Source organism: Bidens hawaiensis, unplaced genomic scaffold (assembly GCF_021521415.1).
Source record: "Bidens hawaiensis isolate Kalapana, Puna unplaced genomic scaffold, B.hawaiensis_p1.1 tig00020325_1, whole genome shotgun sequence".
Classification (NCBI taxonomy): domain Eukaryota; kingdom Viridiplantae; phylum Streptophyta; class Magnoliopsida; order Asterales; family Asteraceae; genus Bidens; species Bidens hawaiensis.
In genome coordinates this window covers 164,336-187,064 of record NW_027493089.1, presented here as the reverse complement: position 1 = coordinate 187,064, position 22,729 = coordinate 164,336, and the positions used below count along the sequence as shown (strand labels likewise).

Genomic DNA, 22,729 nt, shown 5'->3' with positions numbered 1-22,729 from the left:
ACCATTTGTTAACCACACTAGATATAATATGTGGAGTTTTAAATATATTTGTTTATTTTAGAAAATTCATTTATTTCCAAAGTGAAAACTAGTTACTTGGGTGTTTGGGATCGCTTGTTTTCATCAACTTATAACTTATTAACTTTTTAAAAAGTATTAAGGTGTTTGAGATTGCTTTTGGTATGAGAGGAAAAAGTTAATAAGTTACAATTTGTAACTTATTAACTTAATGAAAAGTTATAGGAAGTTTTAAAAAGGAATCCCAAACACCCCCTTGTTACATTAGGGTGCAACCCCCTTGGTACATTAGGGTGCAAGGGATGTATTTACTAAAATCATTCAAGTTCAATCGGGAACACCGCTGCAACCCATTCAGGTTCAGGTTTTGGCTTCAATTTCAGGTTCGTGATCCTGAGTTGGGGTATTCTTCGGGTTAGTTTTTCAGGTTTCGGGTTTTTTGGGTTGGGTACTTCAAGTTTCAAAGTTTTAAATCCAGACCCGAAACCCAACCCAAATCTCTCATGGTTTCTTCAGGTACGGGTTTCTTTGGGTTAGTTTTTCAGGTTCCGGGTACGGGTTTCTTTGGGTTGGGTTAATCGGGTTTCGAGTATCGTAGGAAATAAAAAGCTACATTGCTAAATTTAAAAATGTAATATATTCTTCTTTACTCGTAATGTAAATAAACCAATAAGAAAACAAAATTAAACCGATAAAACATCCTAAAATAATAAACAAAACCAACATAATAGTCTTTAGTATGCCACGATTAGGGTGTTGGATTATAGTTGTTTTTAGTCATAAACTGAAACATTAATAAACAATAAATAATCGATTCATAATAGGTGGAATGAGAATAGTTGATTTGCACACAGTGGCTAAGGCTTAGCCTATAATACCTAAAAACATATATGATTTTAAAACTAAAAGTAGATTCGGGTTTTCGGGTTGACCCGAAACCTAGAATTCGAACCCAAGAACCAACCCGAATTACTTCGGTTCAGCTCGGGTTAGCCTTTTCTCGGGTTCGGGTTTCTCCGGGCCGGGCTAGTTCGGGTTCGGGTAAAAGCGACAGCCCTTATCCCGACCATGTGAACATCGGTCACCTAAATACGGACAATCGGGCACTTTTGGGTGAAAATAAGGTGGCACATTGTGATTGGTGAATGTTTTCAGTTAAATTAGTTAAATATATTTTCAGTTAAATTAGTTAAATGTTTTGTAACATGACCATAGTGTAGGGTGTCTGGTGAATGTTTTCAGTTAAATTAGTTAAATGTTTTTCTGTTTGTTTTCCATTCACCAGTCCTGTTCATCCGGTTATTCTGTTTCCTCTTTGTGGATCTGGTATCCTCTCTTTCTCTCAGTCCCCTGCAAATCCAATCGAATCGAATTTCATTTCGTTGCAACGACACGAAAGATCCCAGCATTGTTGTTATTTATGCATTTGGAAATTTAAATTCTTTGTTTCCCAAAATTTTGTAGGTTTGTGCCGAGAAAAGAAATGGCGTATAAGGTCGATCACGAGTACGATTACTTGTTCAAGATAGTCTTGATTGGGGATTCGGGTGTCGGAAAATCCAACCTCCTTTCAAGATTTACCCGGAATGAGTTTTGTTTAGAATCTAAATCTACCATTGGTGTCGAGTTCGCTACAAGGACTCATCAGGTCTTTTTTTTTTTTTTTGTTTCTCCGAATTTTGTTCAAAATAATTTATTTGTATACATTATACGGGTGGTGCAAACAAGCCTAGCTTTTTCGAGCTCAAGCCGAACATGAGCCTTTAATTATCGAGCCCTGTATGGGAAGTTTGTTTAGGCTCGTCAAACGTTAGCAAGCGTTGTATATTTTTAAATTTTAGCTCGGCTGTGCAGTGTGAAAAATAACACAAAAAAAAATTATTAATTTCACACTGAATAGTCGAGCTCGAGCCGAATTTGGCTCGTTTAAGGTACTACACGAGCTCGAGCTGAGCTTTGGGTTGTTTAAGGTTTCACAAAATATATAAAAATAATTAAAAAGAGCTCTTGAAAGTCAAAACAAGCCGAGCTCAAGGCTAGTCAAGCTCGGGTTCGGCTTGGTCGGTTTACAGCGCTAGTATACAATTGCACGTTTCAACGACGAAACCATGGGTTTAGGAGTGAAATTGATGCATATTTTGTAGTGCCTGAAAGGTGTTTGATGAAAGTCCTCACAGGTTAATTGATCATAGAACGTAAATTCACAAGCACAATGTGGTGCAGGTTGAGGGGAAGACTGTGAAAGCACAGATATGGGACACGGCCGGTCAAGAAAGGTACCGAGCGATCACAAGTGCGTACTACCGAGGCGCAGTAGGTGCACTTTTGGTTTATGACATAACAAAGAAACAATCATTTGAAAACATTGCGAGGTGGCTTCGTGAGCTGCGGGACCATACAGACGCCAACATTGTTCTTATGTTAGCTGGAAACAAATGTGATTTGAAGCATCTTAGAGCCATTTCCGAAAATGAAGCACAGGCTTTTGCAGAAAAAGAAGCGCTTTCGTTTCTAGAAACTTCTGCACTCGATGCACATAACGTCGAGAACGCGTTCCAGTCAATTTTGCTTGATATTTATCATGTCGCAAGCAAGAAAGCCTTGGCTGCACAAGAAGCAGCCTCGTCAGTTCCTACACAAGGCACGACTATTAAGGTTGAGAACAATGATTCCAAAAGGTCAGTTTGTTGCGGTAATTAAGTGTGTATTATTCTTTAAACATGAATTTGAGTACACGAATATACACTTGGCGTGACGTCTTGATGGTAAATCTAAATATGTCACGCGCTTGCTCCATTGATGTAACACAAGAAAACAAGAGTGAAACTAAGGAGAAGATGGATTGCTAACTGCTAAAAGCATTGGCATTTAGCCATTTATTGTAGGCATATAGAACTTCCTATATGTAATATTCGTTTGACCTTAGTATAATACTATTTGTACAAACGGTCAATACTTCGTATATGTAATATTGTTAGTTCCTGACACGACACGAAAACAGTAACCAACCCGTCACACAGGAAAGCTTCCGGTTAAGAGAATGTGATCAAGTGTGCGACGCAAGCCGTACATATTAACAGCTGCATTAGCAGCTCTAAATCCGCCTCCATATGCTGGTGTAGAATCATTAGCTATTTGATGCTTGAAGAACTCGCCTAGCTTATTTTCTAATCTTGATTTTCCGCCTTTCTTTGAAGCCGAAGATGACGATGACGAGGCTGCTGGCGTGGAACTTGTTCCCGACACGATCTCTGATTCAAGCCACATATATGAAAGCACTTGACATATACCTTCTTCCACTTCTGGATTTAGGTTTCGATAGCCTTATTAAAAAAAAGTAAAGCATATTATTATGTGCATAAAAGGATGATAATATTTAGTTTGTAGTTAGTTACCTTTAAAGCGCAACCAGCTATGCATTAACTCGTGAGCAAGAATAGCACCGGTTAGTAACCTTGGGAGACCGTAGCGAACAAGAATAGCGGTAACTTCACATCTTCGGGTCAACTTCTGAGGTTGACTTCTCATTCCTATCAGCCCGTGACCCCCAACTTTCGGCTTTTTTTGTACCTAAACACACAAAATCATACCATATCATCATTCAGATAAAAAAATATTGAAAATGACCGAAAATTAGTAGGACTTACGCTAGCAACAGTCTGCTCCTCGGTGAGACAAAGACCTCCTATCTCAGGCATGTTATGGAAACCGTGTGTCTCTTTCACAATAGCTTCATTAAGGGCTTGTCTTTCAACAAGTAACACGGGAACTTGTTGTTCAAGCTTCATGTTCATTCCTTCATAGTAGTCTCTAATAGTGTGGTAAAGCGGTTGGCAGTCACCCGTGTCCATTATTGCAGATTCCATACAATCCAAACATAGACTCCGTCCATCTCCTAACGGCACGTATCTTGTGTTCACGGACTTTAAGAAACACAAACATTAAAAAAAATCAAACGATTCGATAATAAGATTAATTAGACATGACAGATTCTGAAACGATACCTCGAGTCTTTCACAACTACAGCATCGTGCAGTGTTATCATGTTCGTGCATGGGACAATATTTCTGTGACCAGAAAGGATGGCATCGATACTCGATCAATCCGGCTCCGTTAGTGGGAATCTTTAAGAAAAGTTATATTCACATATTAGCACTTTAAAAGTTTAGTGCATAAAAGGATCTTAAATTTCAAATGTTTGATACTTAATTGATTACATATTGTAAGCAGACTTCACACTTTGGATGTGTCATGTCTTTGAAACAATTCTTATGGTATGCATACTTCCCTGATAAAGAGAACTTAAATCAACAGAAAAAATATATATCATTTGACCGGTCTACGAAATCAAAATCACAAAGCAAATAAGAAAATAGTCACCTCGTTTTCTGTGATCGGGTAACGACAAACACGACAACAAAAGCATTCGGGGTGATAAAACGTCCCCATGCATCCTAAGTAGTTTCCATAACCAATGTCACGGTTGCAGCCACCGCATATTCTACAAACATAAGAATTAGATAGCCATTTTTAGCATTTCGGGTCATGGGCGGATCTTTGTGTGGGCCAGGCTGGGCCTCGGCACACCCAGTTTTTTCGCTCAACAGTGTAAGTTTTCTGAAAAAGTCAAAAAATGTTTATATGTATTGCCCATCCAAATTATTGTTCAAGATCCTCCGGCCCACCCATATAATGTGTTCAAGATCCTCCGGCCCGCCCATATAATGTGTTCAAGATCCGCCACAATTTGGGTTGAAAATGCACATTGATTAATGTCTAATTGTGTATCATAAGTGTACCTATATCCTGTTGGCTGATATTCTCTAGGAACATAATTAGGAGGATATGAAGAATGATGGTCATCTTGAACCGCTTTAGCATGGTCATTTTCGTTGTTGTGTCGCCATCCGAGTCCTAAACAAATATCACGAAAATGTGTTCATCTTCGGTCATTTAACAGTAGATAAAAAAAATGTATAAAATAATTTCTTTTAAGTGTAACATCTTACCATTTGGTTTGTTTAATCCTTCGGCCAACAAAAGAGAAATTGCTCGATCTAATTCTTCCCTCTCTTTATCGGTTATCGCTCGATTGTCCTGATTAAATTTAAGAAATTTCAATATGTTTTAGTTCACAAGTATATTAATCAAGATGAAAATTTTGGTGATCAAGAAAAGTGCATGCTTTTTAATTTTTAGAACTAGAATACAAAACAGACTTTTATACTCTTTGCAACCAATTAACATCATCAAAAGTTTATTTTGATGTTCTGTAAACTATAAAACTAAATAAGCAAGATAATAATATTAACCAGGGATCTCGAAGGAGCGCGTAAAACCATGTTTTTGTCTCCAATAAACTGCGAAGGACGGCGATGCGTGCCACCGACCAACCCCTGATTACCAGAAACGCCTTTAAAAAGCTTACTCAGCCACCAAGATTTCCTCTCTACATGAAAACCAACAAAACAAATTACAAAATTTCACATTAAGTTTCATTCAGGCATATCGTCGAACACTTGGTGTGCGTTATCAACAAAACCCAAATTAGCACTGTTTTCCTTACCTTGAAAAGACATAACTGGTGGGTTTTGAGGGGTGAGTGAAAGAAAAAAGAAAGATAGCTGCAGAGAGATGGGTTTGATGGCATCATTATTATGGATGGTTTTGTTTTTGAGAAAGTGGTGAAATGGGAATCTGTGATGGTGAAAGATAAGCTATAGTTTTCATTTCATAATATAGAAAGATTCTTCGCTTAAAGAACGGAAAGTGGGTGCAACCAAGATAACCGATAGATAAGCACTTGAGAAAACGCTAATTATCAACTAACAATGGTTGATTAATTCATTCGAGCTCGGATCTAATTCTATGAGAGAGTTAACCGAGTAAAAAGGGAAGAAAAACGAGAGTGTTGGGTTCAGTTTCATTTAAGAAACGAAAAGGAAGCAAAAAATAAAAATGTGTTCCCATTAAAAGAAAGAAAAAGGAGGGGAGGGATAGAAACTGATGGGAGAAATAAAAGAATTTGTATCTTTTTAAATTGAAAAATTTGACAAGAAAGAAAATTTAAGAGAAATGAGAAGAAAAGATAAGAACAGAAAACTTTTTTTTCTTTGTTTTTTTTTATAAATAAACTCAGGAACACATTGTGTGTGTGTTTTCTGGAGCAAATTGGACAAAGTATGGACGTGATTATCATAAAATAACTCGATTCGTTAGATAGTTAATAATTTACACGATATATATAGAGCAGGGGCCATTGGCTACTTGCTAAGCGAATAACAAACCTCAGTAGTCTGCGAATATAATATAGTAAGAAGGCAGTTTGTTTTTTTAACGTCCGTAGACTGCTAAGAAATTTGGTCGTGATGTACGAACTATGAAAGTGGGTGGTGGTAAGCAGTGAACGGTGGTGGTAATGGACGGTGGTGGTGGCCGACGGTGGTGGTGGGTGGTGGCGGTGGAGGTAGGTGGACGGTGGTGGTGGTGGTGATGGATGATGGTGGCGGTGGGTGGTGGTGGCGGACGGTGGGTGGTGTGTGGTGATAGTGGACGGTGGTGGTGGCCGACGGTGGGTGGTGGTGGTGGTGGTGGCCGACGGTGGGTGGTGGTGGTGGTGGCAGCGCACGGTGGGTAGTGTTGGTGTTGGATAGTGGGTGTAGGGTGTGAAGAAGTTGGATGCTAGCTTAATTTTTTAAGACAATGAAAGTAGTTTTCATGTCTTTTTTTTAAAAACAAACTGTCTTCAGAAGCTTATGTCTGCACGTCTACAGACATAAGTCCATTGCAGATCTTTTAAGTAAAAACAAACATAAACATCACAAAACTCCATTCGCTAACAAACCTAGCGAATGGACATCTCATAAATTACAAACTAGCCCCTTAACTATTACAACAAGACCAAAACTAGTAAAACAAAGACCAAGATGACAAAACTTGTATCAACAAATATATAATTGAGCAATATAATTAAGCTGCGTGCATAATTGAGAATCGAGTTTGAAGCTTAGCATCTTCAAGAAAATGGTAGCTGTGTTTTCTCTATATTGAACATGTCAACTAAATATTATTTAAACCATTAAAGGTAACGATGTTACATAGCAAAGACGGGGTTCGAGTCATAAGAAGCAAAAAGCAAAAAGATGGATAATAAAAATTAGCTGTTCAAAAAAATATTATACTATACATTAAAGAAAACATATAATATATAGTATAATTTTGTACCTTAGTCCTGGAATTTTAGATTGTTTCAATTTAGCCTCCCAAGTTTTAAATTGTTTTAGTTTTGATCCATGACATTTCTTTTTGCTAAACTTTGTTTACTTTTTACTTTAGCATCCAAAAGTTTTCATGGTTTTAGTATGTGCGTTAACATGTGTTTTCCTTCCCATATAGTTTTTTGTTATTACTTATACATTTAAGTTATTGATTCTTTGGTAATCTTTAGCATACGATATTTTAAAAACTTTAGTATTCCGTTACGACATGCTCATATTTTTATATGTCATGCCGTTCAAACGAAGTTGTATTCGCAACAAGTTATGTAAGTTCCGATGAAAACCGAGTTTTTTTAGCAATAGAATATTTTTTTTGTATTGTAACCACATACCGAGTGTCGATACCACATCAATGCCGTAATGAGCCGAACCAATACCAACCAAGTTCTTTTGATAGTTAGATAAACTTTTATTTTGTTGTGCCGAAGTGATATTCGTTACGATATGTTTGCGTATTCGCATTTTAATATGCGGGTCCGTTGTCGAGTTACCCCCCGCAAAGCGCGTCGGAAACACTCTAGTGTGTGTATATATATATATTTGAACCAATTGTCCCGAGTCAAATAAGCTTAGTATACAAAGAAGGCTACGCCTTAGCCGGTCATTTTTTAAACACTGAAATTTATGAAAAGTATGGTGGGACTCACCTTCTGTAGCTCGGCTATGCAGTGTGAAATAGAACACAAAAAATGTATTAGTTTCACACTGCATAGCCGAGCGCGAGCCGAATTTGGATCGTTTAAGGTACTACACGGGCTCGAGCTGAACTTAGACTCGTTTAAGGTTTTTCACAAAATATATAATAATTAAAAATGTTTATAAAGTAGTTAAAAAATAATAAACGAGATGAGCCCTGGCTCGGGAAAAACGACTCACAAGCGACTCAAGCCTTAGAGAAAGAGCTCAAGCTCGAGCACTTAAAAGTCAAAGCGAGGCGAGATCAAGGCTGGCTCAGCTGGTTTACAGTGCTAGTATACAACCGCACGTTTCAACTATGAAACCATGGGTTTAGGAGTGAAATTGATGCATATTTTGTAGTGCCTGAAAGGTGTTTGATGAAAGTCCTCACAGAGGTTAATTGATCATAGAACGTAAATTCACAATCACAATGTGGTGCAGGTTGAGGGGAAGACTGTGAAAGCACAGATATGGGACACGGCCGGTCAAGAAAGGTACCGAGCGATCACAAGTGCGTACTACCGAGGCGCAGTAGGTGCACTTTTGGTTTATGACATAACAAAGAAGCAATCATTTGAAAACATTGCGAGGTGGCTTCGTGAGCTGCGGGACCACGCAGACGCCAACATTGTTCTTATGTTAGCTGGAAACAAATGTGATTTGAAGCATCTTAGAGCCATTTCCGAAAATGAAGCACAGGCTTTTGCAGAAAAAGAAGCGCTTCCATTTCTAGAAACTTCTGCACTCGATGCACATAACGTCGAGAACGCGTTCCAGTCAATTTTGCTTGATATTTATCATGTCGCAAGCAAGAAAGCCTTGGCTGCACAAGAAGCAGCCTCGTCGGTTCCTACACAAGGCACGACTATTAAGGTTGAGAGTAATGATTCCAAAAGGTCAGTTTGTTGCGGTAATTAAGTGTGTATTATTCTTTAAACATGAATTTGAGTACACGAATATACACTTGGCGTGACGTCTTGATGGTAAATCTAAATATGTCACGCGCTTGCTCCATTGATGTAACACAAGAAAACAAGAGTGAAACTAAGGAGAAGATGGATTGCTAACTGCTAAAAGCATTGGCATTTAGCCATTTATTGTAGGCATATAGAACTTCCTATATGTAATATTCGTTTGACCTTAGTATAATACTATTTGTACAAACGGTCAATACTTCGTATATGTAATATTGTTAGTTCCTGACACGACACGAAAACAGTAACCAACCCGTCACACAGGAAAGCTTCCGGTTAAGAGAATGTGATCAAGTGTGCGACGCAAGCCGTACATATTAACAGCTGCATTAGCAGCTCTAAATCCGCCTCCATATGCTGGTGTAGAATCATTAGCTATTCGATGCTTGAAGAACTCGCCTAGCTTATTTTCTAATCTTGATTTTCCGCCTTTCTTTGAAGCCGAAGATGACGATGACGAGGCTGCTGGCGTGGAACTTGTTCCCGACACGATCTCTGATTCAAGCCACATATATGAAAGCACTTGACATATACCTTCTTCCACTTCTGGATTTAGGTTTCGATAGCCTTATTAAAAAAAGTAAAGCATATTATTATGTGCATAAAAGGATGATAATATTTAGTTTGTAGTTAGTTACCTTTAAAGCGCAACCAGCTATGCATTAACTCGTGCGCAAGAATAGCACCGGTTAGTAACCTTGGGAGACCGTAGAGAACAAGAATAGCGGTAACTTCACATCTTCGGGTCAACTTCTGAGGTTGACTTCTCATTCCTATCAGCCCATGACCCCCAACTTTCGGCTTTTTTTGTACCTAAAACACACAAAATCATATCATATCATCATTCAAGATCCTCCGGCCCACCCATATAATGTGTTCAAGATCCGCCACAATTTGGGTTGAAAATGCACATTGATTAATGTCTAATTGTGTATCATAAGTGTACCTATATCCTGTTGGCTGATATTCTCTAGGAACATAATTAGGAGGATATGAAGAATGATGGTCATCTTGAACCGCTTTAGCATGGTCATTTTCGTTGTTGTGTCGCCACCCGAGTCCTAAACAAATATCACGAAAATGTGTTCATCTTCGATCAGTTAACAGTAGATAAAAAAAATGTATAAAATAATTTCTTGTGTAACATCTTACCATTTGGTTTGTTTAATCCTTCGGCCAACGAAAGTGAAATTGCTCGATCTAATTCTTCCCTCTCTTTATCAGTTCTCGCTCGATTGCCCTGATTAAATTTAAAAAATTTAATATTTTGTTAGTTCATAAGAATATTAATCAAGATGAAAATTTTGGTGATCAAGAAAAGTGCATGCTTTTTAGTTTTTAGCACTAGAATACAAAACAGACTTTTATACTTTTTGCAACCAATTAGCATCATCAAAAGTTTAGTTTTGATGTTTTCTAAACTAAACAAGCAAGATAACAATTACCAATGGTCTCGAAGGAGCGCGTAAAACCATGTTTTCGTCTCCAATAAACTGTGATGGACGACGATGTGTGCCACCGGGCAGCCCCCGGTTCCTAGAACAACCTTTAAAAAGCTTGCTCAGCCATCTCAAACACCATGATTTCCTCTCTGCGTGAAAATTAAGAAACAAAATTTTAAACAGATGTCCAGATAGAGGTTGGACGGCCGTTTTAACCAAAATTTTTTAAAGTTTGACCGTCTATGTTCATAATTCAGAAAGGCCGCTTGGATATTGTTTACGGCCATTCTGATCAATAATTTTCAAACTTTGACTTTTTGGTCAAAACAGCTGTTTGGATACTGTTCAAACGGCCATTCTAACTAATAGTTTTCAAACTTTTGACTTTTTTTTTTCTTTTTGTCAAAACGGCCGTTTGAGTGGTTTGTGGATGACCATCAGAATGGTTGTTTGAACAATATCTAAGCGGTCGTTATGACAAAAAGAAATTCGAAGTTTGAACCCCAATGGTCAGAATAACGACCATTTTGACCAATATGTTCGCCAAAATTGCCGTCTGAATGTATTTTAGACGACTGTTTTAAAACGTGAAATCAGATGAGTGTGGTGTAGCTGTAACATGACCCTTAACAAATGCAAAACTAGTGTTGTTTTTGCATACCGTAAGTACAAGGCGGAGAGGGATGAGAGACCATATGCATATATTCGGCTCCGGAGATTGAAGTAGAGAAAAAAGCAAAGGCGTGAATGAAAAGGACTATGAAAGAAAAAAGAAAGGTGGCTGCAAAGAGATAGGCATGATGGCATCATTGCTAGCTGCTGGTAATTAAAGGTTTTGATTTAGAGAAAGTGGACAAATGGGAATCTATGATGGCGAAAGATAAGCTATAGTTTTCATAATATAGAGAGATTCGATCTTCACTTTGGAAAGCAAACAACGGAAAGTGGGAGAGATTGGTGCAACAAAGATAACAGGAGAATATATCTTGATCACAACAAGGTTAATAGCTATTGGTCACCTTGATGAATAAGTCTTCTCAATCTCGTTAGACTTAAAACGATTACAATAATGTGGCAGGTAAATGGGCAACAAGTTGATTCAGAAACGAAGTTTTGAGACTTCGGAGCCGAAAAAGGTGTCGTGCACGACACGCTGAACCCTGCTCAGAAAATTTACAGTCTCTCGGGCCAGAAAACTGAATTTATCAAAAGAAAATGGGAGAAACACATGTTGATTCTCTAAACAAATTTTCTCGTGTTTAACAATTTTGCCTGATTCGGCCTTCAACGCAGCAGCCTGACCCACAACAAACCCACGGTCCCAGAGTCCAACTTTGAATATTAGTTATTAGAGTAGTTAAGCTATATATATACATATACATATATGTCATCTTTGTGTTTGTAAGTATTGTGTAAGGGAGGGAGAGAAGAGAATTGAGTTTGAAGCTTAGCATCTTCAAGAACATGGTTTCGGTTTTTTGTGCGTAATAAATTAAAACTAAAATAAACATAATGTGGCGTCTAGTTTCACACCGTTTCAAATGGTTTATAGAGACTGAACAATAGTTTTGATAAAATATTTTCAAGGTTTGACCGACAATGGTCGTAACGGTCGTTCGAATATTGGCTAAACAACTAATATGACTAGAGTTGGCAAAAGAAATCCAAATGGAATTTTTGGGTCATTAGACCATCCTTTATTGGCGGTGTGGGGGGGGGGGGGGTGACGGGCGATCCATAGGAAAGCAACTAAGTGATATAAAAGATATAATTACGCTTACGGGATTAAGTTAATTCCATGGAATTAGTTGACTACGGTTGCTCGTGTGTTTGCAGGTTTAAGGAGCTAGAGAGCGGTGTTACGAGAACACGGGAGAAAACGGTGAAGGAAACAGAGCTGGAACGTGAGAGATACGAAGAAATCAAGTCGTGGAAATGAGCTCCACCGTGGCCCACGGTCTGAACCGTGGGCCACGGTCCACCTGGTGCAAAAACTCCAGAGTCCACCGTACCGTGGAGAAGAAGGAAACCGTGGAGGCGACCGTGGCCCACGGTCGTGCTGGTAGACCTGTTGACTTTTGGTCAACCGTGGACCATGGTTCACACCGTGGCCCACGATCCTGGGCGGAGACAAAGTTGCATGTCTTTTAATAGGCCGTTTGGGAGTGTCTTTTGGACTACTTTTTCACCTTGGCCGGCCTAGAGGCGATTTAGGAGAACAAAAACATTATTTTGGGTCTTGTGTTGATTTGTTTTATGTCTTGGATTGTGAAAAACAAGTTACTTGATGCAAAGATGATCTCCCGAACCATGAGTGGCTAGTTACTTTGGTATTTCTCTCGAGATGTAAGGTTATTTGCAAAACACTTTTGTTTCTTGTTCTTGAACTTGGATTGATTATCTAAATGCTATGTTAGTATAATCTTGTGCTTGTGTGATTGTTTGTAGCTTGTCCATATTGTTTCCATCTAGCTTTTAGCATATGTTCTTGGTGTCGTTGGCAATCGAAATTAAGTGGAAAGAACTAGGGAGAATAGTATTGATTGATTGATTAAGTAGCAACCTCGCATTCTAGAAATCCGAGTACTTAGTGCTTGATTAATCACAACAATTGCATACACATAAAACCGAGATATTACGGTTTATCCATTGAGCGTTAACAAAAGTGTTGAATAATAACCCGAACCCCGAGAGGAATACTTGTTTAATTATTCGTTTACAACTTTCATTTAGTTTAATTTAGTATTAAAAATCAGATCAAAACCAACTTGGAAATTACTTTGTGTCATTTACATTTTATCTTAGTTTAATCGTTAAGCTACTTGGTTAACACATTTTCCACAAACTCTTCGTGTTCGATACCCACTTACTGCTATCTAATTTAGTTGTATTTTGTTTAAGTTTGCGTGAGCCTTCGACTTCACGTCGGGGGGGGGGGGGGGATTTAAGGGTGGTTTTAAAGCCCCAAACACCGTAGAGGGGTATCTTTGAGGGGCAACATAGGGTGGGGCGGTAATGTGAAGACGAGCGATTTGGGTATGTTAGTGGGGCCACCTACTTTTCACTCTCTCTCTCTTTCTCTCATACACACACACACATATATATAGATATATATATATGCACACACATAATATATATATATATACACACACATATATAGGGGAGGGTTATCCTAAAAATAAGTAGTTTCCTAGTAAGAGTAGGAATAAATCATAGCCATTTGATCATGTTAATCAATGGTTAAGATTTAAAATTACCAAAAACCGACATAGTTTCCTAGAATTATTCTTTTAACATAGGTTTTAATGCCAAATGTTAAAATCTATTGGTTCTTACCATTTCTAGAAAACTTTTTATTTTTACTTGAACCCTTTTCTACATATATATATATATATAGTGTTAGGTTAAAATAAAAACCCACTTGAGTTGTGAAAACTCTAGAAACTCATTCTCAACCACATGTTTTTAATTAAAGTTTAAATTTTATGGTCCACAATTAAAGTTAATAAAAAAATATAAACATATATATAACATTTTCTCTCTCCTGAAAACATATATAAAAATTAGTAAAAAAATGTTAAAAAATAGCAAAAAAATGTTCTTTTTGATTTTTCGATGTTTTGTATTAAATGTAACAACACATATTACGTGTAACAAAAATAAAAACAAAAAAAACGATGTTACATAGGGTTTTCACAACTCAAGTGGGTTTTCATTTTATACTTCTCTTATATATATATGTGTGTGTGTATGTATAATGAGGTGGTAAATAAGCTTTAAATCATAGCGGGGTGTTATGGAGTGGGGCGTCGATGCCACGTTTCTTACGTGCCGATGGCGTGGAGAGGCGACAAAGCTCCTCCACAGAGGATGGTCTTATGGATAATTTTTAAAACTGAAATGAGTTGGGATGGATCAAAAGAAATTTTCAAGGAGTTTAAGATAAGTTGGGAAAATGAATAGGTTTTGTTTATGGGTTAGAATGAGCTTGTTTATGGGTTAGAATTGATTAAAACAAGTTCCATCCTATGTTATTTCAAAACAAAACCCTCAATCATAATTATATCTAAACCGAACAGAAACGAAAACGTCGAAACCAAACAGAAACCAAAACCAACCAAAACAAAAAAATCGAACCGAAATAAAACCCGAAAAAACCGAACCCGAACCGAGCCAAAGCCGGGTTTTTTAATGAACGAGGACGACGTGGGAAACGTTTTAGTTGTTTTACTTATTTCGTTTTTGATTCATATGTTGAGTTATTATTTTTTTTGTTTTTGAATTTTTAGGGGTTCTTGAAAGCCTTTGTATTTTAATAAGTCAAGATGGATTAACTTAACCTATTTGGACATTTACCCATCCTAATCTTTAGAAAAAAAAACCATCACTCAAGCTCATTCTGACCTGTCACTCAATCCAACCCAACCTATTTATAATTGTATTGCCACATCTAATTATGACTAATAATTTTTAAAATTCTACCCCAATAGTCTGAATATAGGCTATTAGCCAATGACTATTCTAACCAATAATTTACTAATTTGATGTTTTTTATGCCAAAATTGTTTATGGTGTGAAATCAAATGGAATGGTGTAACTTAAACCCAGGCTTTTATAATGGTCCTTTGATGGCTATTTGCGTGATTCTCTCAAGGATGGGCAAATTTCATGGTGTGCTTAATCTAAAGAGGCTTTAATGTCGGCTGTCAATGTTGGTCTTTATATGTATTTTATTTTATACATGTGTACGATAATTCAAACAGCATTTTGATGATGGATTGATGGAAAGATACAAGCCGACATTGAGAATTGATGTGTACGTTAATTATTCGAAAGTGTGCATAGAGTTAGATATAATGGTGGCATTTGACATTTCACAAATAGAATAGAATACATGTTGATTCCTCGATCTATATGCTAGTTTTTGCATCTTACATCAACAAAGAATGTGAATATGAATACGGTGATAACGACTGTACATACTTTGATAAATCATTGTTCGCATGATGTAAGGTGGCGTCAACGTGATGGAATACTTTTCACGCGTAAAACACACAAATCACTTTATTTATTATAATTGTAAATCCATAATTTTCTCTTGCTAAAAACATGATATAGAAAACATGAAATTGTCTTATTGGTGGGCATGGATTTATGATTGTAGTAAAATTTGAAGCCTGAAATAGCAATAAGTCATTAGACGAATCTTGAAAGGGTCAAAGATACAATCCAGCCTAACAATTAGGTCAAACTCGTCCGTTCAACCAGTACAATTGCTTACTGGACATATCGAATGAACTTAAGTTATTTCGACAATGTTGGATGGGAGTCACTTATGGAGCATAATCAACCTAAATGAATTGAAATGTGGCCACCAAGTTAAACTTAAAAGTATGAGGATATACATGAAAGTGTTAAAGATAAACTTCGACCTAACCATTAGGTCCAATTCTCCGGTTCAATCTGTACAACTAGTAAGCAGACATTTCAAAGGAAATCAGGCGATTCCAACATTTATGGATGTGAGTCGTTGATGAAGCACAAACATGTTAACTGTAATAAAATGGGGCACCATGTTAAAACTTAATAATATAAGGGTATACATGAAAGTGTTTCTTGATGTTTTTATTCTCTATACATATCAAAATTTAAAAGAATAGACGTGTTAAAAAAACATGTGCAACAAATAACTTAAAGATAAGCTTTTGTTATATTTTTGTGTGGATTTTATTGGGGTGTTCTTTCTTGTCGGGCTTAGGGATACCGGGTTTGTTGCTAGGTAGGCAGTGCTAAAAGCAGAAGCAGGAAAAATTGCTAAGCACGAGAAGGCGTGTGTTGAGAATCGACACGCCTTTATTCCTTTTACTTTCGATAGATTTGGGTCTCTTGCCCCCGGTGCTGCTACGTTTCCGAAAAGAGTTCAGCGGGTCGTACATAATAACTCAATGACGACGAATAACGATAACTTTATTTTCAGTATGATCGGTTTTGCTATTCAAAAGAGGATAGCAGCACAGTTTGTTGCTCGCTTACCTATCTCTCTATTGTAATTGGATCCTTGTGAATAAGTGAATCACTATTAGAAAAACATGTGTTTGCCTTAATATTCTTCAAAACATTTTATGAGATGCTAGGCACGTTATTGAATAACTTGAATGGTTCTCCTTAATAATTCAATTCCTCTTAAATCTACACATTTGCATCACAAATTGATCTTCACCCATACCGCTTAGGCAAAGCTACTAGATTACATAAAGATGATATACCAATTCAGAATGAGATTCATAATTAGCACACCTCGTATCCACCATCATCACATGCCTTCTAGCTAATGATTCTCTTGAGGGGATTCTGTCTAAATCCGCTCTCCATCCAAAGAAATTAACTTTTATTGAGATCCATTTTATCTAAGCATGAATATAGTTATATGTACCGAACAAAGTTTTTTCGATACTTATTTTTTGTAAATAAACAGAAAATGAACCCAATAAAATCCTCGTCCCGACGCCATATATCAACATGATCAATTAACATATGTTGATTAAGCACCTCATTTCAGCAATTCAATTCCAAGTTTTCCAAATCTCCACGTTGTCTGTGAATTAGAATTATAAGACTAACATTAATTAGTCACTAAGAACTTATAAAGATTTTTAATGCATTTTGAAGTTATTGGACCATACTCTTGGAGTTTATTAAAATTGTAACGCTTTATAATTGGTTCTAGAAGCTTATTTGATTTTCATAATAGAATAGATTTTTTATTAAAGTTGTTCAAAAACCACGTCATTTGTGGCTTCCTTTTTTGCTTTGAACGATCTTGAGGATTTTATGCTCACGGAAGATTTATTCGCTTGGTTTCTTTGGGATTATTAAATCCAATAAAAGTCTACTCATCCTTTTTAGACCGTCATGTACTGAAACCTTGCTTGATCCAAGATATTAGATGGTGTTTAGTATGTAATAATCGTAGTGGAATGGAATGAATAATCGTGAAGGAATGAAAAAAGGGTGTTTGGTTAGGCGTTTTTTTTAATGGTCAATGAATCCTACAAATGGGCTAGTAGCTAAATTCATCGTGTCGGTATACATTCGTCTTTCGATCCGGGAAAAACCCTCACCTAAGGCCAACGTCCGTAAACACCCGCTCGAAGGCACGACAGTGCGGTGAGATAAAACTCGTTCAGTTCAAGGATCTAACTAGTGAAATCCCCCTACCCGCATAGTCTCCCATCATCACCCTAGTGCATCTGAAACTAAATGATGTGGGCAAGAATCGAACCTGGGTCACGTGGAACACCAAGTCTCTTCCTTACCACTCCGCTACTATCTCATTGGCGAGTGTTTGGTTAGTTAATAGATAGAAATTATCTATTACACATGGAATTTGATTCTTTTTTTTCATATCTTCTTTCACTCTACTTTCTCAACATGACACCACTGCCACCACAATCGTCGCCACCACAATCATAGACCATAACTGCTGTCGCTTCCTCCACCGCCACCGTTGCAGCCACCACCGTCAGCGCCATCGCCACCATAACCTGGCAACCCTCACTGACTCACCGTTAATTGAACACCACTATCAAAATCGCAACCAACACCACCACCCTCACCACTAGCACCGCAGACCAACCACCATCATCGCCACCACAACCACCACCATTACCTTTTTTTGTATTTTTTCTTTTATCTTGAGGTTGAGGTATTTTTATATATACATTTTTCATGTCTATTTTGTTCCTATATATTTTCCTGCTTACAAAACAACACAAAGTAATGATTTATTTCATTCTTATAATTTGAGCAATCAAATGGAAAAGACTAATGCTCCACTTAAATTTTAATCTATTGTCTATTTATTTATTTATTATTTCTTAAACAAACTTTTGAACAGTTGGTTACTTATAAGAATATATGCTGTCGTGCTAAAGAATTGTCTTCGATCCCTTCCTTTTAATTAATGAAAATAGTGATAAAAGTTAAGCATTGTCCGATAGTGGTTCTTTGAAAAGCAAAAAATCGAACACCTTTGTGGTGGAGTAATTATTATACAAACCAGACATATTTAAGTAATTTATCGTTTGACATATAATTTATATTTTTATATTTGTTCACATTCATCTTGAGTTTTATTGGACACATCCTATTCGGCCATATTATTATTTTTTTAACTAATATCCGAATAGTTTTCCATGGAGTTGTGTGCATGTGTCGACATTCGTTGATGAGCATAAAGTCATAAACACCAATGTATAACATGTGTACGTTACCTTATTATTATTATTATTATTTTATTTTATTTTTATTTTTTTTAATTTCTTGTCACACCTGTTGTCGAAGAGCCAGGTCTAGAGGTAAACATTTTTATCACTAATGCTCTAGAGGTATATGCCGTCATCCTAAGTTCCCTCATGAATGACCCGTGTCTATTTATGCATAGACATACCGTAGCTCATGTCCAATACTAGGGATGGCAATGGGTCGAGTTTGGATCAGGTTTAGGTATTCCCAAACCCATACCCGATTATGAAAGCTTGTCCCAAACTCGTCCCAAACCCGTCGGGTTTTAATCGGGTAATTACCCGTCGGGTTTCGGGTTTCTAATTGGGTTTTATCAAAATACCCATTGGGTATCCCAAACCCAAAATCCCTCGGGTTTCTATCGGTTTTGACAATATATAACTAATCGATTACAAATAATGATTACCATAAAAATAAAATGTCTCAAATAATTGTCATAAACAAGTTTCAATTAATAATATATTTAAAATATCATGAGTAACTATATATAAATATAGAAAAAGTTATGTCGGGTACATCGGGTATATAATCGTGTAAACGGGTCAATGCTATCGGGTAATCGGGTCAAGTAATCGGGTATGTCGCAAATCCCAAACCCATGAAAATTTTCAAAACTAATCCCAAACCCTAATGGGTCGGGTATTACCCGTCCCAATTATGTCAGGTTTCGGGTTTTCCTATCGGGTTCGGGTTTATTGCCATCCCAGTGACAATACCATACTCTTCTCCGAAGCACATGCTTTCGAATGAATGGCCATGACAAAGTAATTAGGCATTGAGTTATAGGTATGTGTCTCAAAGTTGACACGTTATCAACTATCAAGTACACTGAGCAAACCAAAAGCAAGTGTTATGTTGCTCGTTATAGATGATCAAGACAAGCCGAATCATTCACTGGATCCAATAGTAGGTTGGGTCTGTGGCTGCGGTGCTGAGGCCCAACATGTTTTTTCCTTTTGTATTTGGGCCTCACAAGTCGAATCATTCACTGGATCTGTGGTTAGTTACCGGTAGAGGTGTACAAAACCGTTTTTTTTAAACCGAACGGGTAACCGAACCAATTTCGGTTTTGCATGGTCCAGTTCAGTTTAGAAACCAGTTTCAGCGTAGAACAAGTCAGACTGATTCAAACCGATTTGATTTGATTTAGAACCGATTTTAAACCGGTTACCAGTTTTAGGCAAAAAAAACCGGTTTGATTGTGAAAAGGCCGAACCGCTATACGAACCGGTAGTTCAGTTCGTTTTGGAACCGGTTTGACTGAAACCAGTTTTAGACGTGAAACGGTCCGGTTTGGTTTCTGGTTAACCTGTTCCGGGTCGGTTTTTTTGTACACCTCTAGTTACTAGAGCTTGAGTCATTTGTGGAGTTTGGGTTTGCTTCATACTACCAACCGGCTCAATCATAGATTCCATAAAGAGTCTTTATTATGGAAAGATTCTCTTTTTCTTTTCAGATCGTTGTTTTGTTGTATTCCTAACGTGTTCATAGTTTTGTCGTTTAATGAAAGTTGTCGTTCGAAAAAATCAACTTTCTTTTTCTAAAGCATGGTATTACATTGTACACTTTATGTGATATCGTAAGGCATCTTTGTTTTAATTTGATGAAGAGCCGAGAGGTATGATTGTGACACTTTTGGGTCGCAATATCATAATACATTGTTTATGTTTATCTTCTGTTTCGATGTAATAAAAAACTTTTAACTTTAAATGAAAGCTCTAAGAAAGTCAATTTATATATGGAATATCATAATCGATTAAACATCATGTACCATAATGGATTAAACCATACTCGATTAAACAACTAAGTCAAACATAATATAGCATAGCCGTGCTAGATTGAATCTACTAATGGATTAAAAAAATCTCAAAAATCATTTAAACCGTACTCGATTTAATGGAATATGCCATAGTCGATTAAACCATACATACTCGATTAAACAGTCAAGTCCAACAGAATATACATGATCAAACGCAATTAACCTACTAATCGATCAAATAGAATATACCATAATCTAACTTGTAATTGATTAAGCCTCAAAAATCATAATTGATTAAATAGAATACACCATCATCGAACTCGATTGAACCAAAAAGTTTATTCGGGTTAACACGAAACCCATAAAATAGTCCCACGAACCAACCCAAATTACTTTGGTTAGGGCTTAGGTTAGACTTTTCTCAAGTTCAGGCTTTCAGGGTTAGATCGGGTTTATGTTAAAAGCGACACTATGCACATGTTACACTTATAAACTACGTCACGATTTGCCACCCCTCTCAATGAGATTTAAACCTTGTCACCTTGACATGGACAGTCCGAGCGATACAGTAGGGATTGGTTTTGATGATTCCACCAACACTTTAAAGACGGTGTTTGTTGTCATTAAAGACTCATACCGTGATGTGCCATGAACCATGTTTCATTCCATGGAGAGCATAGAAACCCGAATGTGCCAAAGTAGCTTGTTTTCGCTCCACGCAAGTGCTAGCTTATTCCATTAAGAACTGCTAAGTTCTCGTTAAGTTTGTTCGTATATGCAATTATCAAGTTGTTAATTTTGAGTATGGAGCTCCAAATTGCCAATTCGATATTTATATAGCCATTAAGTTGTTAACTTTCAAGCTAAGTGTGTTTACAAAAAAAGAAGCAAACTAAGATTGTTTCATGGTTAATAATTTGTTCTTCTTTGTTTAAAGTAGGACCAACCTAGTTTTTCACACTTCTCTTATTTCACCCGGTGTTGTTGTAGAGCTCGTTAGACGCTAGGCGGGTTGTGGAGTACCGACTAGCGATTAATCAGATTGGAATTTTATACGTAGTTTGACAAAATTATATAGCATGATCATTGATTAGTTAGGAAGGACTATAGGAGTCGATGAAATGTTCCAAATCATTATTTGTTTATCAAAAACAAATCTTATTTTATATCAACAATGTGATAAATAATGTAATGAATATAAGGTCATTTACTATAATTAAAAGTTGCAACGGAGGAGATTATAAGATCGTCAATTTATCTTGTTAATCCCACATATACTTAATAACACCTATAAAGTATAAACAAGACTAAAACTCTAAAAGGATCTAAAGAAAATTTGGTCAATCATTAATTCATTATGATATGGGTTGAAGTCCCGCTAATTGGTCCATTTCGGTCAGTTCAAGAATCACTGGAATATCCTACACAACTCCTAACTTTTGGTGGAGAACACATGTTAGGCTGATTTGGAGGTCAGTTCAAGAATGACCGGAATATCCTACACAACTCCCAATTTTTGGTGGAGAACACATATTGGTTGATTTGGAAGGCAAGAAACGACTTAATTTTCAACAGAACTTCATCAATGTCTAGTTTGGTGAGGGAGATTTAGGCATGCTCCTTCTTATGGGTCAAACTTTTGTAAACTTCCCTTTATACTTTTTTCTCAAGCATCTTGCTTGTGTATTTGGTTATAATCAAAGGGCTAGAGGTGTTTCAATATAATTAGAGGGGTATATTGAAATAATTTAGTCAAGCAAAACCTTGGCCCGACCTGAACCGGTTATGAAGCAAACATTCTTGTTCTTTCCTGGTCTCTTTAGAGCACCTTTTTTTTTAATGGTCAACAAACAGAGAATTGCTTAGGTATTTCATACGGGGTGACTCAATGGTAAAAGGCCACCACCAGCTGGCCCAACCCAGCCATACTAAGCGCCTCATAGTTATCTCTAGTTCCGGGAAAATCCCACCCACCCGAAAGCCCGCTAATGATAAAACCCGAAAGCCCTCAAGATCAAATTGGAGATCACAAAGATCCCAATCTTCCTTCATTTAACCACCCATACCCCTTCAAAATGTTGTTTGTGGGGCAGAACCTCGGTATCCATTAAGAAACTAAGGTTTTCTACCACTGCACCACACGTCCATTTTCGTGCGTTAATAGCATTCCTTAGTCAAAAACAAAATAATTCCAAGAGGCAAGAGCCTAGCGCCGTTCAAACCGTTCGCCGCTCATTTGAAAATTGCTCGAAAATGTTCACTCAATTGTAAACGAGC

At 37.1% G+C, this 22,729-nt stretch overlaps 2 protein-coding genes, 1 long non-coding RNA gene and 2 pseudogenes across 3 annotated transcripts; 2 read left to right on the top strand and 3 right to left on the bottom strand.

Moving 5' to 3' along the window:
- Window positions 1-1,501: 1,501 nt before the first annotated feature.
- On the top strand, window positions 1,502-2,878 carry LOC143560341 (ras-related protein Rab2BV-like). Its single transcript, XM_077048661.1, has 2 exons — window positions 1,502-1,666; window positions 2,242-2,878. Exons 1-2 carry the CDS (start codon window positions 1,502-1,504, stop codon window positions 2,716-2,718), a joined length of 642 nt encoding a protein of 213 aa, XP_076904776.1. The 3' UTR covers window positions 2,719-2,878.
- Window positions 2,879-2,900: 22 nt separating this feature from the next.
- On the bottom strand, window positions 2,901-5,597 carry LOC143560352 (protein DA1-related 2-like). The gene is made up of 10 exons (XM_077048669.1): window positions 5,585-5,597; window positions 5,331-5,467; window positions 5,028-5,115; window positions 4,818-4,932; window positions 4,399-4,519; window positions 4,236-4,319; window positions 4,023-4,142; window positions 3,666-3,941; window positions 3,414-3,588; window positions 2,901-3,341 (listed from the first exon to the last, which is right to left on the bottom strand). The coding sequence occupies exons 1-10, from the start codon at window positions 5,595-5,597 to the stop codon at window positions 3,031-3,033; spliced, it is 1,440 nt and encodes a 479-aa protein (XP_076904784.1). The 3' UTR covers window positions 2,901-3,030.
- A 2,796-nt stretch (window positions 5,598-8,393) lies between these two features.
- On the top strand, window positions 8,394-8,891 carry LOC143560338 (ras-related protein Rab2BV pseudogene; annotated as a pseudogene).
- Window positions 8,892-9,086: 195 nt separating this feature from the next.
- LOC143560351 (protein DA1-related 2 pseudogene) lies at window positions 9,087-9,815 on the bottom strand (annotated as a pseudogene).
- Window positions 9,816-9,910: 95 nt separating this feature from the next.
- On the bottom strand, window positions 9,911-10,545 carry LOC143560339 (uncharacterized). The gene is made up of 3 exons (XR_013140105.1): window positions 10,393-10,545; window positions 10,100-10,187; window positions 9,911-10,008 (listed from the first exon to the last, which is right to left on the bottom strand). It is a non-coding gene; the product is annotated as an uncharacterized LOC143560339 (long non-coding RNA).
- Window positions 10,546-22,729: the final 12,184 nt, after the last annotated feature.

Bases quoted from the DNA above. Each gene is read 5' to 3' on its own strand.
- LOC143560352 (XM_077048669.1), bottom strand. The intron at 4,933-5,027 runs GTAAGATGTTAC...ATATTTGTTTAG, and splicing joins AGGATTAAACAAACCAAATG to GACTCGGATGGCGACACAAC. The intron at 3,589-3,665 runs GTAAGTCCTACT...TTGTGTGTTTAG, and splicing joins AGGAGCAGACTGTTGCTAGC to GTACAAAAAAAGCCGAAAGT.
- LOC143560341 (XM_077048661.1), top strand. From the start codon at position 1,502: ATGGCGTATAAGGTCGATCACGAGTACGATTACTTGTTCAAGATAGTC. The intron at 1,667-2,241 runs GTCTTTTTTTTT...AATGTGGTGCAG, and splicing joins TCGCTACAAGGACTCATCAG to GTTGAGGGGAAGACTGTGAA.